General features: G+C 40.0%; 1 protein-coding gene across 1 annotated transcript in view; it reads left to right on the top strand.

The window, feature by feature from the left end:
- Positions 1 to 19,740, top strand: part of kcnh8 (potassium voltage-gated channel, subfamily H (eag-related), member 8) — a 431,818-nt gene that overhangs the window by 258,877 nt on the left and 153,201 nt on the right. Inside the window, exon 7 of the mRNA XM_072575729.1 lies at positions 17,312 to 17,519. Coding sequence (XP_072431830.1) covers positions 17,312 to 17,519 — 208 coding nt within the window. The remainder of the gene's footprint in view (positions 1 to 17,311; positions 17,520 to 19,740) is intronic.

Consider the following 19,740-nt stretch of genomic DNA (forward strand, 5'->3'; position numbering starts at 1 on the left):
CATATACCACATTAATTATTGTGGTTCAGCAATGTGGCTCATTATCTGTATGGTACGTATGGAAAATATACAAACAATGTTAAGTCATAGAACATAGAACATTACAGTGCAGTACAGGCCCTTTAGCCCTCGATGTTGTGCAGACCTGTGAAACCAATCTGAAGCCCATCTAACCTATACTATCCCATTTTCGTCCATATGCCTATCCAATGACCACTAAATGCCCTTAAAGTTGGCGAGTCTACTACTGTTGCATCCTTTGTGAGTGGAGCTTATTTCATGACATCAGTTAACCCTTTCAGATACTAACTCTCCTATACTACAATCGCCAACTTCTCCAGTGTAATTACGAATGGGTAATAAATGCTAGATTATCCTGCAATGACTACATCATGTGAAAAAATACAGTTTTAGAAACTCTGACTAAATGCTATGTAGGTCATGAACAATAAGCAAAAAAAAATGATTGGAAAGAGATGCTTCCACTGCTCCAAAACTATCAATTGGAAATTGTTGCCATGGTTTTATTGGCTATGGGCCAGTGGTAGAGTTTCAAGGTACATTTTAACAGATTTTTTCATAGAAACTATGGAGCTTGTATATTCAAACAAAATCTTCTATACAGTAATGCATTGCTGGTCACCAGGCTGCTTTGTGGAATTGTTTCATCTCAACAACACCCAGCTATGTTGTTATTGGTGTCTGTGGCTTAACTGATCAAGATCCACATTCAATACAGTTATCATCTAACAATGTGAGTTTATTGTGTCCTGTGCAGTATGGAACATATTCTTTGGCTATTTCTCAAGTGCATTCTATTTTTTAAGTAATGGCCTACTGCTGTAGTACACTGTCTCTTGCCAGCTGAGCCTTCAACTCCTCCTGCAAAATTTGTAGTCACATATTCATTTACTGCAATCACATAATCCTCAATGTTATAAATTACTTTGTCATTGTTACTGCTAATATGCCACAGCATGTCAGCTTCTCAACTGAAGAAGGATTACACCTGAAACATTGACTTCTCCAGCTCCAGATGCTGCCTGGCTTGCTGTGAGCATCTACAGTTTTTTTTGTCTCAACTGTGTGAGCCTGTAAGATAAGTGTTCTCAAAGTTCTGATACAAATGGTCTAACTATCTGTGGGAACAGAGAAGTCATTGCCCAGGTACTAATATGGCTAATGATGTATTCAGCACGTGGTGATCAATTTAAGAATGAGTATTCAACTGTAGAGATTCATGTGTCAATGTTATCAAGCAGGCTAATGTTTCCTTGTCTCCAATAAAATATTAGCTTTCACTTTCTGCCAATGGGAATGACGAGCAGCAGATTGATCATTTGTTTACTTCACTGTCCAGTGAAAGTACAGTTTCAATTGTATTTCCTAACCCATCTTTAGTGACTTACATTTCCATATGTGGTTGAAGTAAAGATTGGTGGAGATGCTATCTGCACCTTTGATGTATTAAACATTGTTTGTTGTTTGTTTGGTCATTCTCCCAATGCTCATCTTTGCTTGGTAGGGCCTCTAATAGTAGGTAAAAACAAAGACTGCAGATGCTGGAAACCAGATTTTGGATTAGTGGTGCTGGAAAAGCACAGCAGTTCAGGCAGCATCCGAGGAGCAGTAAAATCGACGTTTCGGGCAAAAGCCCTTCATCAGGAAGATAATAGTAGTTAGGCCCCGATGAGCTGACCCAGTCTGGACTAGCATATTTAAAGAAGGGTTGGGTTAACATTTTGGCATAATAGATCAGGATCAGAGTGAAAAATGTTGTAACCTCAAAAAACCTGAAAGGATTAATTGACATGATACAATAAGCTCTGCACATTAGGATATAAAGGGCTGTTTTTAAAAGGATCTAAGAGCCTTCAGGCAGTCTGCCTGTATTCCTGATGAAGGGCTTTTGCCCGAAACGTCGATTTTACTGCTCCTTGGATGCTGCCTGAATTGCTGTGCTTTTCCATCACCAAGCTAATCTAGACTCTGGTTTCCGGCATCTGCAATCATTGTTTTTACCTCCCTTAAAAGGATCTAACCATGGTGTTAATTACTGCAGCTGTTGTTCAGTTGTGCCTAAGTTGTGTGCTGGAATGTTTCAGTGGCGATATTGTGTACTTAACCATAAGCTTTTTACATACTTAAGATCTTTAAGTTCACTTTCAATTCTAAGACTTGGACCAATTACAATCAGATTTGGAATTGAGAAATCTGATCAAAATGAACTTCCAGTTCAGATCAGTTACAAACTACTTTGGATATGAGTTTGTGTATAGAAACTTTACAAAATGAATTAAGGTTATTGGAATTATGTAAATATGATACTTAACAAACAGCAGTGGTAATTAATTGCATTCACTGTGGACAGCAGTCCTCAAACTCTGGTTAAATGTGATGTTGCTGTCTTGAGTGAAGTCTGTCTTCATTCTTCCCTTTCTGTAAGCTTGTTCCATGAAGCATCTTAATTTTACACTTTTCTGATATCATTTACGTTTAGACCATAGTTGAATTAGATTTACATTAATCAAGCTAGCATGACATAGTTTGACAAGGTTTTTGCCTGTTGTCTACATTTCAGCCTGCTTGACCACATTATCACAAGGCTGTCCAGACAATATTCAGCACTCAAGGTTTGCTGGCTGGATTAACGATTCGACAGCGCTTCTTGGAATTTCATCCCTTGTACAAACTAGCTAACATCCAACTGAACTTATCCACCATATTTTACAAGTTGTCTTGTACACAAAATTCAATGTTAACAGACATGCTACATTTGTGACAACTAAGTTCTAACAATGTTCAATGTTCAACAGTCCTATACTGTAATTTGAGAATTGCTCAAAAAAGAGACATTTTGTTGAAGTTTTTCATGTTGCATGTATCAAGACCGTTTGGATGAATACCAATGTAAGGGCAAAAGCAACATTATACTATATGAGAAGGGAGTGAAGACTCATAGACAAGTACTCTGGTAAAGAGGTTGTCATGCAGAATGCACCAATTAATGATAACTACCAGTTAATAGTCAGGTTTTGTTTAAATTCTAAACTAGACAGTTTGTCTCGAATTGGTCAAGGCATTGCCCTGAAAAATGAGCCAATAAATGTGAATTTTCAATAGAAATTGAAATCAAGTCATTACAATTTTCTACCCCTTGAGAATTAATGCAGCCTTGTTAAAAAGGTAAAATATGTTTGAAGAGTAAAACTTGGAGTACTTCATAAATTTTTTTTATTATTCTAGAATCCCTACAGTGTGGAAACAGGTCCTTCGGCCCAACAAGTCCACACCGACCCTCCAAAGAGTAACCCAGCCAGACCCATTCCCTTACCCTATTATCCTCCATTTACCCCTGACTAATGCACCTAACCTACACAACACTATGGGCAATTTAGCATGGCCAATTCACCTAATCTGCACATCTTTGGATTGTGGGAGGAAATTGAAGTACCTGGAGGAAACACACACAGACACAGGGAGAATGTGCAAACTCCAGACAGATGGTTGCCCAAGGTTGGAATTAAACCAAGGTCCCTGGCACTGTGACGCTACTTTGCTGCCCCAGAGTAGATTTTTTTGTGATATTTATTTACTACAAGTTCTGTATACCTCCTTCCTCAAAGTATGCCTTCCTCTTGTGTCCATAAACAACCAAAACTAGATTAGATTAGATTAGATTAGATTACTTACAGTATGGAAACAGGCCCTTCGGCCCAACAAGTCCACACCGCCCCGCCGAAGCGTAACCCACCCATACCCCTACATCTACATCTACCCCTTACCTCACACTACGGGCAATTTAGCATGGCCAATTCACCTGACCTGCACATCTTTGGACTGTGGGAGGAAACCGGAGCACCCGGAGGAAACCCACGCAGACACGGGGAGAACGTGCAAACTCCACACAGTCAGTCGCCTGAGGCGGGAATTGAACCCGGGTCTCAGGCGCTGTGAGGCAGCAGTGCTAACCACTGTGCCACCGTGCCGCCCACAAATTAATTGTAGAACAACAGGACTTAGTTCAATACAAGACTAGCAGGACTGTTTCAATATAACCAGGAGAGATTCTTTAAATTCTAGTCCCCAATTTGACTGATATGTTAACAGATGTGCCAGAAATTTTTCGTATTTGACAATTAGTGTTTGCTACAAATGGGTGGCACTGTAGCTCAGTGGTTAGTACTGCTGCCTCACAGTGTCAGGGACCTGGTTCAGTTCCAGACTTGGGTGACAGTGTGGAGTTTGCACATTCTCCCCATGTCTGCGTGGGCTTCCTCCTTGTGCTCTGGTTTCCTCCCACAACCCAAAGATGTGCAGTTTAGGTGAACTGGCCATGCTAAATTGCCCACAGTGTTCTGGGATGTGTAGACTCGGTGCATTGGTCAGAGGTAAATATAGGATAATAGAGTAGAAGAATGAATCTGAGTGGATTACTCTTCGGAGGGCCAGTGGGGATTTGTTGAGCCAAAGCTCCTGTTTCCACATTGTCGGGATTCAATGTAGATTCTGTTCTCTATAACAATCCACCGCACAGAATAATTATCAAAGCGTGGACTGAGTGGATGAGCAGAGTACTGCAAAGTTAGCTGGGCTGCTGCTGTGTGATATCAAAAGTGTGGGTTGAATTCCTGCACCAGCTGAGGTTGCTATGAAGGATTCTTCTTGTCAACCTCTAAGGTATGGTGACCCTCAGGTTAAAACTAAAAGTGAGCATCCCTATGGCCCTCTAGTGCTTTAACAACAGCGCCAGCTTTTCCAGAACTACAGCCACGAAGTAAAGTTGCTGCAATCTGCCATTTACATTGTAGCTTATACATTCTAAATGTAATTATATCAGCCACATGGAGCAGTTCATGGAGATAGTAATGATTCATTTGGATGAGGTTTGATGTGTACATAAGGGAGAAAAGAATTGAGCAATATTGTGGGGATTAGGATGGAGAAGGGAAGAAGTAATTAGAGTGGGGGGAGGCTTGTGTGTAGTAGTTGAGCTGAGTGGTCTGATTTTCTATGCTGTAGATTTTATGTAAGTTAATGTGCTACAACTGAAGAACTGTTGCAATAACATTGCACAGTGTTTTCACCGTAACACTAGCCAAGTTATTCTCTGCATTTATATAGTGCTTCTTGTGACTTCAGGAAGCCTGAACTCAATTACAGTCGCTGTGAAGTACTTTTGAAATCCCACCATCATTTTATTGTAGAAAACACAGCCACTAATTTATGCACTGTAAGTAACATGAAAATACCAGATAATTTGTTTTTATTGGTGCTGTTTGAGGGATAATTATTGGCAAGCACTTTAGCGAGAACTCCCTTGCTATTATTAAACAGAGTGTTGTGGAATCTTCTGCATCTGTATCAAAGCCTTATAGCCTTAAAGAACTTGATTTAACATCTCATCCAAATGACTGCATCTCTGAAAGTGGAGTTCTCTTTCAATATAGTCTTCTGCTCAATCGGTTTCAGGATTCAGAAAATAACTTTAGCAAAAGTACTGGTGACAAGCTATTGTCTTTACATATTAAAAACAATTGTTATACTGCAATTACTGTGATTTGTATGAATCAAAAATGAAACAGAAAGAAAATAACAGTCAGTTTTCTATCAGGAATTTAAGCTGGAGAGAGTTCAGAAGAGATTTACCAAGATTTTGCTGGGAATGGAGGGTTTGAGTTATAAGGAGAGACTGGAGAGGCTAGGACTTCTTTCACTGGAGCACCTAAGGTTGAGAAGTGACTTTAGTGAGGTTTATAAAATCAGGAGGAGTAATGCAGGAGTCTTTTCCCTAGGGTGGGGGATTTCAAAACCAAGGGGTATATTCTTAAGGTGAGAGGAGAAAGATTTTAAAAAGAGATGAGGAGCAACATTTTTCCTCAGCGTGGTCCATGTGTGGAATAAACTTCCAGAAGACATGGTGGACGCAGGTAAAGTTACAATGTTTAAAAGACATTTGGATAAGTACATGAATAGGAGAGGTTTGGAGTGATATGGGCCAAGTGCATGTAGTTGGGACTAGTTTAGTTTGGGAACTTGTTCGATGTGGACTAGTTGGACTGAAGTGTCTGTGTCTATGCTGTATGACTCTATGACTCTTATAGCTGCTCATTATTAACTTTATGTCTTATCCAATTAATAGCCTTTTGGTGAGCCAGAAAATGAAGTTAAGAATTTCAGTACAACCTGAGCTTTCAGCCTGGTCAGTTGGATCTAATCAAGCTTAGTTCAGAAAGGCTGTCACCTTTGGGTTGTTCTATCACTTCTATGCAGTATTTAAGCTGTACGTTCCCTCACGTGCTATCACTCTGTGAGTAAATGTCCATCATGGCAGGGGAAGAAGAGTCTGAAGCCAAGAGGTTTGAAGCCGAATGAGAAAGTGTTGAGGTACTACCAGCTTCAGGGGTTACACTGTTGTGTTTTGAGGGTTCCTGTTGATGTGGGTCATTTAAAGTAATTCAAAATCTTAAATTCAGAGAACTCCAAAAAAAAAAGAAAGATTGGAATTTATGAATCCTAATTTGAAACAATGTCAATTTCAATTGATACTCAGAATCCAAGAATTATACAGTTTACAATGGTCAGGAAAAGTAAATCAAATTATGTTAAAAGTCAACACAACCGTAATTACAAATCATGCTTCTGTTCAGTTATCAGACAGTGTTGTACAGAGTGAAAATCACAAGTGGAGCAATGAAGGTATTTATTTACATACTGGCAAATGTTCTCTCAAATAATTATGAGTGAGGGATTTGCATAAAAAATTATTGTTTGACATAACTTTTGCTAATTGCAGCAACATAGTACATTTGGACATGTTGCTGAAGAAGTATTGCATTAAGACCAGGATTCCAGGTAGCCACTCTGTTTTAACTGTCACAGTTTTGTGCTGCTTGGTTTCTTGCTGAAGAGGCTAATTGGAAGTGGGATGTATTAGGGTGGGTTGGAGTATTAATGACTTGCAAATGCGTGGCAAAAAACCACTCACCACTGAAAGGCAAGATTCAGAAGTCATCCTTTCAAGCTTGAGAAAAAGCATGCAAGTTTTTCTCGACAGTGACAATCGGCCGTGTTTATTCTCACCCCATTTATTCAACCTATTCACCATTATCCTTGCCGAACCAAGGAGAAGAAAGATCTGAGCATTATCTTGCCCTTATAAATATTGTTTCAACCTCAGTTAGAATATAATTGTTAGTTTTCTTTTCATCCAGTAATGTTTGATATTGAGACACTGGTGCAGACATGGACCACAGATTAATTCCCTGTTTAAATCATCTTAATTTCCCAGGAGTCAGAGAGCTGGATTTGCATGCTTCAGAAAAGTAGCAGTGCAGGAGTAAGTTAATCTGTCTTTCCGAAGACCTTTTTTTGAAGTATGGAGGAAATATTCTTGTCCGGTGCAGAGATTAATGTGCTGATTGTACAATAAAACTGCTATGTTGAGGCCTGTAAAATAGATAAGCTGCATTGATCTGGTATCCAGTACTGTAACTTGCCTCGCTTGCCTATATTTTTTAATCAACCTGTTCAGAGATATTATTACACACTGATGGAACAGGTAGGCTTTGAACCCCAGTTTTTAGATCAGAGTGGTGCTGGAAAAGCACAGCAGGTCAGGCAGTATCCAAGGAGCAGGAAAATCGCATTTTGGGCAAAAGCCCTTCATCAGGAATAGAGGCAGGAAGCCTCCAGGGTGGAGAGATAAATGGGGGGTGTGTATCTGGGGAGAAGGTAGCAAAGAGTACCTTTGAACCCCAGCCTCCCTGGTGTTGTCTGAAAAACTTGACCTTGCTATCTTGACCTGTGATATCATTCATCACAACATGGCTTTCGATCAATGAGTAGATGGAGCAGAAAGAACATTTGACTGAGATATCTGTGACTCTTCAACCACTTTATAGTTTCCAGCAATGTCTTCAACTGAAGTGCAGCATCTCTGATGACAACTGATAATACTCAGTTAACAGCTTTCCTTTCTTCCTACGGCTTGCCGTGTCTCCCGCTCCCAGTTACCAGCAGCTGTATTCACCAATCTTCCTTCTTGCCGAACTAAACACTTGCCACCTTTTCTGAATCCTGGTATGAGCAGGATGATAAGAACAGGAGAAAGCCATTCAGCTCGTTGAGACTGCCCCACCATTCATTATGATGGTGGCTAATCGAACACTTCAATACTTTTAACAGACCTTAACCCGCAATACGCTGTACATCATTGCTAATCAGAAATCTCTTAACCTCTACCTTATTTCCATGAAGTTGCATCTTATTAAAGGCTCAACTCACCTTCATTCATATGCTACTTCCAATTCTCTCCTCCTTCCCTGAGATACCAGACAATGCAAATTCCCAATATCTAAATCAGAACAGACACTTGGTGATTGTGGCATGCCAAATGTTTGTCCCAGCCAACATGTAACTGCTCCTTTACCACAAGTCCCTGCATGTTTCATGGCCAGCATCCTCCTTGATCCTTGCTCCACACAAGCAACAACAAACCCCCAGTCTCACTACACCATCCTGCTTCTTCTTAGACCAGCTGAGACAGCACTTCAGGGCTTCTTCACTGTACTTTGGAACTCAAGGCACATGCACAATGTGCATACTTCTGGCAGGTTGCTTTGCTTGTGTGAACACACACACACACACAAACTAGCAGTCTCTATATGCAACAGACAACTTAGTCAGCACACATGCACATGGACCTCAACATTGACTTACTGGCTGCCAGCCTCCATATGGTTCATATGTCGTTCTTAGTGCACAGCTTGTCAATACCCAGATACAACTTGCTAGCCTTTGTGTCCTTGCATTGCATTTCAGTGCAGAGGATGGGGCAGGCAGGTTGTGACAATGAGGAGCACAGAACTGTCAAGGTGATGGACATGTTGATGGGCATGGTATGTCAACTCATACTGCAGCATATGCCAGCAGTTTATGTAACAAACACACTGTATGTGTTTCAAGTCATCATCCACGCGTGAATGTCAAAGCGAAGTAATCCTTAGCGGGGTCAAAGGGTGAACTGCAGTCAGTCAGGAAGTACTACTTCATTCAGTTAAGGATCTCATTCAGTTTCGGTCCACGAAGTTGGCCTCAGTCAGGCAGGCATATTGTCCTATGAGAATCCAGGGATCCATCTTTTTTGTAATTCATTCACTGGATGGAGGTCTCAGCACTTATTGCCCATCCTAATTGCCCAGAGGGAAGTTAAGAGTCAATCACATTGCTGTGGGTCTGGAGTCACAGGTCCTGATGAAGGACTTATGTGCGAAACAACAATTCTTCTGCTCTTCAGATGCTGCGTGACCTGCTGTGCTTTTCCAGCGCCACACTATTGGTTTGGAGTCACAGGTCAGTCAGACCAGATAAGGATGGCAGTTTCCTCCCCTGAGGGACGCTTAAACAGATGGGTTTTTACAACATTTGACAATGGTTTTATGGTCATCATTAGACTCTTAATTCCAGATTATTATTGAATTCAAGTGCCACTATCTGCCGTAGCAGGATTAGGAGCCAGGTCCCCAGAATAGGATCTGGGTCTTTGGATTAACGGTCCAGTGATAATACCACTAGGCCATCAACTCCCTTTACTAGCAGGCAGCCTTGCAGGTCCAGCGTAACTAGCCCTGGGATCCTAGGTCAGTCAGTTGGGGAACTGAGAGGCTATCTACCTGGGGATGTGGGAATTGGGGGTTGTGGGGGGAGAAGGTGACTTTTCTGGGAAGGCATAAAGGTAGGGATTGAGTACGATGGAAGTGGATGGAAGAGTACATAGTGATGGCACATGGGCAGTAGGGGTGGTGAGATGTTCCCAGCGAGTGAGTCGGAAGTACAGACAGCAGCAAGGATTTGTGGTTTGAGAAGATAAGTTGAGTGAGAGTCATTGCGTGGACATAATCCACTAATAGTGAGCAACTTTCAGTGAGAGGTGCCCCTGTGTGTGTGAGAGGTAGCAGGGAAAAGATGATGGCGCCCTTGCAGAGTACAAAAGACCACTAAACTTCTTCCTACACTGCTGGGCATCCCACTTCACTTGGGACACAGCACCGTGTATCCAGGTTGGGTCTGGTGGCAGTCAGCTGGAAAAAGATCAGGCCACCTCCCCATTACTCCATCCACCAAGACAGCTTGGTCCCCATCTGCAAAGTGCACACCAAGCTTTCCTTTCCTCCAAGTCATATCCTCAGTGATAACAGTCAAGTACAACAGTGGAAGGCGCAGTGCCTGGCTGTACAGGGGTGTACAACCAGGCTTCAAGTATGGTGCCAGAAGCACGAACGCTGGAAGGTCCTGGCAGGAGTGAGCACTTGCACCTCTCCAACCAAGAAAGGAGTCCAAGAGCTTGGTTGCACAATGAGGAGTGTGAGCTTGCACAAGAAAAAGAGTTGCACCAAACCATGACAAACCAGGCACCATAAATCTCAATCGACAAAATGCACCGACTGAAAATGTGTCTATTCCATCCTTTGTGTCTATTTTCACAAAAGACAGGGAGAAGCAGGCATTGTAATCGGGGAGTGTGTAATGTTGAATGAGTTGAACATAATGAGTAATCAGCAGAGTCAATGAGGGGAGCATATTTTGATATTGTATGCAGGAATTTCAGTGAGGATTTTGCCAGCTTTGATAATGGTAGGCCAGTCAGAAAATAAATAGCTCATGGGATCCAAAATGAAGAAACAGATTGAATCTAAAATTGGTTTGGTAACAGGAGCCAAAGGTTTATAGCCAACTGGTGTTTTTGTAACTGAAATGCTGTTTCTGGTGAGATTCCACAGGGTTCAGTCCTATGTTTCATGCTGTTTATTGTATATATCAATGACATGAATAAGAAGTCTACAAATTATATAAAAATTGTCTATATGTTTGATAGTTAGAAAGAGAGATGTAGATTATTTTAAGATATCTATGAACTAGTCAGAAAAGTGGCAAAGGAATTCAGTCCAAAGAAATGTGGAGTAATGCATTTGTGGAGGGCATAATGTGGAGGTGCCAGAGGGCAAACAAGGCAAGGGCATTCACAAGAAATAGGATGTTTTGAGAAGTGTGAAGGAATAGAGGAACCTTGAAGTTTGTGGCTATGGATCCTAATGTAGGTAAGACAGTTAAAGCAGTCATATGGGATATTTTCTTTTATTGCTGATGCACAGTCTGTGTGAACAGGAGGTTATGTTTGAAGTGTATGGAGAGTAATCAGATTTCAGATTGTGAACTTTGTTTAGTTCTGCTCAGCACGTTACTTGAAATGTGTAATTCATATTGGAGAGGATACACAGGTGATTTACAAGGATATTGTTAGGAATGGAGAATCCCAGCTTTGAGGAAATATTGAGGGCTTTGTAACAGAGGAGGTTGAGAGGTTATTGAGAGCTCTGTAAAATTATAAGAAGCCTAAATAAAGTGCATAAGAAGGACCTAGCCAGAGTCAATAATCGGGACATAGATTTCGAGTTCTGGTTAGAGGAAGTTGAGAGGTAATTTTTCCAGCAGAAGATGGAGGGAGTCTGAAGTTCAGTGTTTGAAACGGGAGTAAGGCAGAAACCTTCTTCACATTTAAACATTTGCATTGGCACTTCAGGTGCTATAACCTGTACAGCTACAAACCAGAGGATGGAAGCTGTGATGTAGGTGAGGTAACTTTTCTTCAGCCATGTTGAACTGAATGGTCCACTGTGCCATAAAGGTTCTTTGTTTCCTACATTTCTATATTCCATAAAACAAATTTCAGTGTTCAACAATGAGCATAATCTGATTGTAAATCAATATTGTCCTAATTCACACGAACCAGGATCATTGTTTATATACTTTGGCAACTTGTCAAGGTGAAGGGCTGCTGTTTTATGTCAGCCTCCTGCAGTTAGAGCAGCTAAATGTCAAGTATTGTGGGACTTGAATGAATGTGATTGGTGATTTCTCCACTTACCAAATTTGCCTCCAGGATTCTGAATATAAAAGATGTCTTTAGCCTGAATTCAAAGACTTTGGGGTTTTATTCTTTCAATAAATAATTTTTTTGTCATAAAAAGGCATCAGTTTTTCATGTTCCCTAGCTGCGTCTCTTTTTTTCCAAAAGATCAATCACTTTTTGTCACAGTGATAGAATCCATTTTGTCACAGATTTGTACTGGGTGTCAGAATGGATATATAGTTGTCTTTTCTATGCATTGAATGGTGTTGAAAATGTGGTGCAACAGTAAAAATTACCACTGGTAAAAATGGAGAATGGATACTTGAAAAAGCCAAATATGCTGTTTAGAATGTTAAGGCGCTTTAAGAGGAAAGAAAAGTGAGGCTAATGTGATTCACATCTTTCAAATTTTCGACTCTGTGGGTGAAGTAGATATAAATTGGCATTGTTACTGCTCCATTGTTCAGCTATGAGTAAATGCCCCTTCAGGGTCCCATTCCTAACTGTTTGAAAGATCATAGTTTTAACAATGGTATCTCTTCCTGCCCCATCATGCTAACTTTTCACATCATGAATGGATTTTTAACCTGTAGAAATGGATGGGTATAAGTCCATAGTGAGGTTTTAAAGTCTTACAAAGCAGTTTTCCACCACAAATCCATCCACTTTTTGCCTTGAACTCAAGCCAAAAGATCAGTGAGTAGCTCATCTGTTCCAAGAAGATGAGCTGACACTTTAAATACAAAAGACTCCTTGTTCTTCAGCTTTGACTTAAACTATAGTTGGTCAAGTTTCCCTTGACTTTAAGAAAGACGACAGCATTGTCCAGACAATGATGCTGGATCAAGGAAATGAGTGCCTTTACATCAACCTCCCAGATCCAGTGGGATGGCCTGTTTGAGCCCCTGCATTCACCTCACTAACCTACCCCATGAACCATTCAATTCCAACCGCTCGCACTTCCCAATATTTTTTTCAAACAGATCTCAGCCCCCAATTTCAAAACTTCATGAGCCCTCTGACTCCAGACCCTTGATCTTCATCCATCACCTCTGACCTCAAATCCCAACCTTGACTTCCTTCCTAGAATTCTCTCATTTTCCCTTTGCCTATCCAGGAGCCTTGGCATTCTGTTTGGGAACCCTCAACTGTGTGTGTAATATACATACATATATATTACACACACACTTACTTACTCACTCACTCACTCATTCTCCTCTCATACTTGCACTCGCTCTCTCTCTCTCTCTCTCTCACACACACACACATACTCATAACCATCTTCTCCAGCCCTATCCCTCTCTCGCAGGGGTTCACTTAGCTCATTTTCCTGGATGGCTGGTTTGTAATGCTGTTTGACACCAACACTATGGGTTCGGCCTCCAAAAATCTCCTGCCTTCTCAACCTCAGATGAGGTGTGGTGGCCTTTAGATTAAATTCTCAACTGGTTATTTCTCTTTAATGAGAGAGCAGCCCTCTGGGACTATGACAACTTTACCTTATCTTCTGCAACTGGATCCAGACAATAGAATTACCCACATTGGCATTCTGGTCTGGCATAAGAATTGTCAAGAAGAAGATCTGTGATTTTCAGTGCAAGTGGAGTAAAACAATACTGTCTGCTTAGAGAGCTCATGTAAGAATCTGAGAAACGAGATTAGATTCTTATATATGTGCCTTGTGGTCTGTAATAGTTTTTCTATTACCAGTTAATGTGTGACATGGATTGAGTAAAATATCCTGGAAATTGTAGTCACTGGTGAAGGAACAGCACTCCTCCGCTATGTAAGTATGCCCACAGATATTGTGCAGGCTATTCAGCAGCAATTTCCAGACTCTAGATTTCTTACCCAGCACTCTTCTGCTAATACCTATGTAATTTACACTGTTTAATATCCAAGCTACAGATTCTAAACCAGGAACTATTCATAAATATAAATCAGGAAATGGAAATAAGTATTTAATCACGTACAGGAAGCAAAATAATGAGCATGAATTTTTAAAAAAAATGATTAAGAGGGAGAGACAAAAGGGACAAAACAAATAATTCAATTCTGAAGGAATAATATTTCACACATTGTACTGAAAATGTAACTTTACAATTAACTAACTGTTGCTGTTTGACAGTTATTATGGCCATTAAAAGACTATTGACATCTGCATGCACTAATCCTACATCTTATACTTTGATTAATGAGCAGGTACACAAGTTTATCACATTATTACATTATTTACTCTTTGTAAATATAAGATTTGGTGAAGTGCATCAGAGGAGCTTTATAAAGCAAATAAAACTGAGCACAAGAGGAGACATTAGGCAAGATAAGCAAAAACTTAGTCAATGAGTTAGTTTATAAGGAACATCCTGAAGGAAGAAAGCAAGGAAGAGATTTACATTCTAGAACATGGACCTATACAAATGAATGGTGAGTGAGCAGTTATAAAGTGGCTAAAACTGTGGATGATCTGAGGACCAAGAACAGGTAGAAGTGTACAGATAGCCCAGAGGATTATGGGGATAGAGTAAATTACAAAGATAAGGAAGAGGAAGGCTATGGAAGGATTTGAAAACAAGGGCAGGAATTTCATGATCACAATATTGCTTGACCAAATGCCAATTTACATAGAGATAGTAGATGAATGATTTAAATTGGGGGATGGGCAACAGATTCAGAGAGTAAATGGGCTGCTCTTCCTGTGTTCCAGATCTGACATAGATACTATTTTTCAAATTTATGAAGGCTGGAATGGGGAAGTCTACAATGTGTTAAGATATTTATGTTTAAAGATGGTGAAGACATAAATAAAGCTTTCAGCAAAGGTGAACTGAGAAAGGGAGTTTTCTAGAACTTAGTACATAGGATCTGGCCATCACTGATAAGGCCAGAATTTATTGCCCACCACTGCTATCCGAAAGGGCAATTAAGAGTCAGTCATATTATTGTAAATCTGGAGTCATGTGTAGATCAAACCAGGTAAGGATAGCAGATGTATTACCTTAAAAGGTATTAGTATGCCAAATGGGTTTTTTGATAATTGACGGTAGTCACTTGGTCCCATTCGACTAGCTTTTTAGTCCAGATATTTTATTGCTTTCAAATTTCACCATCTGACAAGATAGGTTTCAAAACAAGATCCCGAGAACATTAATCTGGAATTATGGATTACTAATCCAGTGACATTGTATTTATGCCATTACCTCCTTTCAATGGAAATAGGCAATCTGACTGATTATGCAAGTGTGAGGTCAGAAGCTCATCTTTGGGCCAAATTTAGTACCAAGATTGGGAACAGGATGACTTAATCTCAGATTGAAAATGATGTCTTCAGTCTTCCCAAAATTTAATTGGTGTTCACTTCTGTTTATCCACTACTACTGCTGCAATTCCACCCTGTTAAATGGAATCAATGATAGATATATCAGCAAAGTACTGTTACAGTGTAGCCTTTAGAGGAGCAGCACAGGGTCACAACATCAGGATTTTTGTGTTTATTTGCTTCATAATAATGGCAATACTATTGGCCTCAGCATACAATCTAGGCCATCATTAGTTTCTGTGTGGCATATATTTAATGTTTCTCTTTAATAGAATAGATACATTTTACTACTATCCAGATTTCTTTTTAAGATCAAGATGTTTGGTGATTTGGCAGCCGTGCTGTGAGATGATTTCATATTTCCATGACTGTCTCAGTCACAAGCTGCTCCCCAGAAAACATGGCTCATTTGGTAACCTTCAGTATATTGGCAGCTCTGTGCTAGCATGTTGTTATTTCAAGAGCTGCTCCAGTGCATAGACATCTGATTATAGTGCAATTTTGGGTTAGTACCAAATTACCAGAGGGATAACAGTGCAAGTGAAGTCTACAGCAGACACGTTGAAGTGCTAGAGCAGTACTACCCAACACTGCCTGTGCAAGATCCTACAAATCCACTGGGAAGTAAGACGCACCAACGCCAGCGTCCCCGACCCCAGGCCAACATCCCAACATTGATCGGCTATGATGGGGTGGACCTGACATGCGCATGACCAACACGAGACTCCCCAAGCAGTATTTCCAGCTCTGAAATGGCAGGCCAGCCCCAGGTGGATAGAGGAAGTGCTTCAGTGATACCCTCAAGGCCTCACTGGCATTCTCACCGGCACCTGGAAATCACTGGGCAAGACTGTCCAAGGTGGAGGAGAAGCATTCTGGAAGGCATCGAGCACCTCGAGACTTGCAGTTGGGAAGTCGGGTAAAACAGTGCAAGGAGCGCACTGCCATGCCAATGCCCCACCCACCCCTTCCCCTGACCACCTTCTGTCCCAACTGTAACAGAAGCTGTGAAAGCCACATTGATCTGTACAGCCACCTATGGACTCACCGAGAGTGGAAGAGAATCACTTGCATCTGCAAGGGACCACTGATGACAGTGGTGCTTCAGACGTATATAGTCTGGATTTCATCTAGAATACTGCATCTTGGCATAATTGATCAATTTTAATTTATCAAATGTATCAGGGGATATGGAACAGAAGAGAGTAAATGGAATCAAAGCACAGATTACCCTTGAGTTAAATAAATAATCGAATAGGCTTGAGGGACTGAATGGCTTACTCTTCCTATGTTCCAGGTCTGACATAAACACTATTTGCTGTACTGCTCCAACTGCAAGATACTTATACCTTCCTTGAACATTCTAATACTTTTTATCCATGGCTACTTTATTATTACAATCAGCAAATAGTGAAAACATAATGAAATTCTACTGATATAAGTTAACTGGAGTTTTCACTGTTACATAATTCAGCAATATTAAAATAATTAGGGCTAGGCTAAGTGTATCTCATGCAAAAACTTTGAGCAATTAGGCTTCATGCATTTATCAACACTTTAATATTCTTTTGATAATAGAGGATAATCTCAGTAGGTTAGAATTTATTTTATATATAAAAAAGCAATTATAATGAATATCACCATTAGCATGTAATTACACTTGTGTATCTTTGCTGTACCACTTGCAAATAAACTAAAGATGATTTAAAGGATGTAAAATGTTTTTTAAAATGGCAATATGCTTGTGAAAACTGAAAAGCAGTTAGAAGTTATTGCAACATGAAGAACCTATCTTGAGTACATTGAGTTAGTGAAGGGGCTATGCATTTCAAAGAACTATACAATTTTATGGTTTTAGATAACATAATTTAAATACATAAGTTATACAATTTAGATGTCTCTGTTCATGATCATTTTCATGTCATGTCTGAGACAAAGCACAATATTCAGCAGTATAAGAAAACATTTCATGTGCTTGCCTCATAAAATATAACATTCACAATGAACCTTTGTACCTGAAATTGAGTTAGCATTTGGAGAAGCAGCAGAACTGACCATAATTCTATTGCATTTATTGGCAGGTCTCAATTGTTCACCTTCTAAAAACAGTGCGTCTCTTACGTTTGTTGCGACTGTTGCAAAAACTGGATCGATATTCTCAGCACAGCACAATAGTCCTAACCCTGTTGATGTCCATGTTTGCATTGTTGGCTCATTGGATGGCATGCATCTGGTATGTTATTGGCAAAATTGAAATGGAAGGGAATGATCCACTTACATGGGACATTGGTAAGTCTTCCCCATTTCTGCAGCATTTTTATGTGATCATTTAAACCATAATGTAATGCAAATTATTCATGTACTACCTTGTGAAAATATGTATATTTCTGTTTGTATTTTGTTAGAACAGTAAAATTAGTGCTTTATAGGTTGAGTTTCATTTGAGAGGAGCACAGATCAGAGATAGGACTACAACACTGAAATGCTAGTTCTCCACCTTAGCTTCTTTTGAGCACGATGTGGAGGTGCCGGTGTTGGACTGGGATGAACAAATTTAAAACTCACAGTACATTAGGTTATAATCAAACAGGTTTATTTGGAAGTGCAAGCTGCCTGACAAAGGAGCAGTGCTCCAAAAGCTTGTACTTCTAAATAAACCTGTTGGACCATAATCTTTTGAGCATGCCACAATACCGAGAATATGAAATCAATTAATTTGCCCAATATTTTATCAGCTGCGAGAAATAAATAAAGTACACTTTAACGGAGTCAATGTAAATATTTTCCTTTAGAGTTAATAGCACTGTTAGTAGTGAATTTTATAAAAGTCAACATTGAATCCACTTTGCTATTATTTATTTTGATTAGATTTTGTAATTTACTGTGCAGGCATTTTCAAGGAGAAATCCTATTTTAACACAGATCCTATAAACAGCATAAGTACAATGGTTAGTGATGTTGATGTCTTCTCAGTGGGTTTGGATAACATAAGACAATGAATACTTGAATATAAATAGCGTTAACAAGTTGGTTTAGTGCCAGAGGTAAAGAAGCTTCTCACGGCTGCTATGCATGTTGATACCCTGTCTCTCTAAGAAGTTTAGTTTGGAGATGTTTCGCAATCAATTGAAAGCTGTAAGCACCAATGAGTGGGAACACATGGCTTTTTAAAGCACTCGATATATTTGCTGTTAATACAGATGTGTCTTGTACATTGTAATAGTTGCTGTGAAATATGAATATTTGTTTCTCAGAATCAAGGCTTATGCAAGAATTAAAGTTGAATATTGTTCTAGTTAAATGTCACCGTGCTTCTTAAGAAATGTTTCTTCATGGCATAAAAACATCATTGGCAAGGGAAGCTATTGTTGTTATTCCCTATCCTTAGTTTTAAGTCTTTGCCCAGTACAGTAGACCAATAGAGCAAAATTGAGTAGTATGGTGACTCAGTGGTTAGCACTGCTGTCTCACAGCTCCAGGGACACAAGTTCGCTTCCAGCCTCGGGTGGCCGTCTGTATGAAGTTTGCACATTCTCCCGGTGTCTGCGTGGGTTTCCTCCAAGTGTTCCGGTTTCCTCCCACAATCCAAAGATGTGCAGGTTAGGTGGATTGGCCATGTTAGGTTGCCCAAAATGTTCAGGGATGTGTAGGCTAGGTGCATTAGTCAGGGGAAATGTAGAGTAGTAGGGTAGGGAAATGGGTCTGGGCGGGTGTTATAAAGATGTGAGTGTACTGTACCTTTATGTGAGTTAAAAGCTAGCAGAACTACCTGACACAGCACCAAGTGCTCAGAATAAGGTAGCAATGTAACACTTGGTCAAAAGCTAGGGTAGCTGGTTGCCTGGAAATGACAAAGCAGATTCAAACTAGGTCAATCAGTTTAAATTATACCCCAAAAAATATCAAACTCTAATCAAGTTTGAATTGAGTATATTGACAATCTTAAAAGCCAATGACACAATCCGATGCTTTGGGGGCATAGGACTGAGGAAAATTGAACAGCTGGGAGGAGACCTGCCGTGCCACCAGCATCTGCAGACTGCCCGGAGAATAACTCTCTTAAAGGTACCTTTATTGATCACTAACCTGGGAAACTGAAATCCTTAAGAATAAGAAAAGAAGATTTGACATCTGTCTGATTTTTGAATTTTGATAAATCTTACTCAGGAGTTTTATCGGACTAACATTATAGAAGAGAAAGTCAAAGATAGGTTAGAGGAAGGAGTTGTAAATGGTTGTTAGTTAATTATTCTCTGGTATACATTAAGAAATAAAGTTGTTAATTTTTACTTAAAGTAGTTCTTGGCCTCTTGAATTTTCAGATTACTGCATGGGATAAATCTTTTCTTTGTGGCTGATTTAAATTAAGCAGGAGGGTTTAGCCCGTGTCATAACAGCGGGATACTCTTCAGAGGGTTGGTATGAACTTGTTGGACCAATTGGCCTGTTTCCTCACTGTAAGGATTCTATGATTCTATGAAATCCAACAATTCTCTCTACTCTGGAGTGA

This window comes from Chiloscyllium punctatum, chromosome 8 (genome assembly GCF_047496795.1).
Source record: "Chiloscyllium punctatum isolate Juve2018m chromosome 8, sChiPun1.3, whole genome shotgun sequence".
Classification (NCBI taxonomy): Eukaryota; Metazoa; Chordata; class Chondrichthyes; order Orectolobiformes; family Hemiscylliidae; genus Chiloscyllium; species Chiloscyllium punctatum.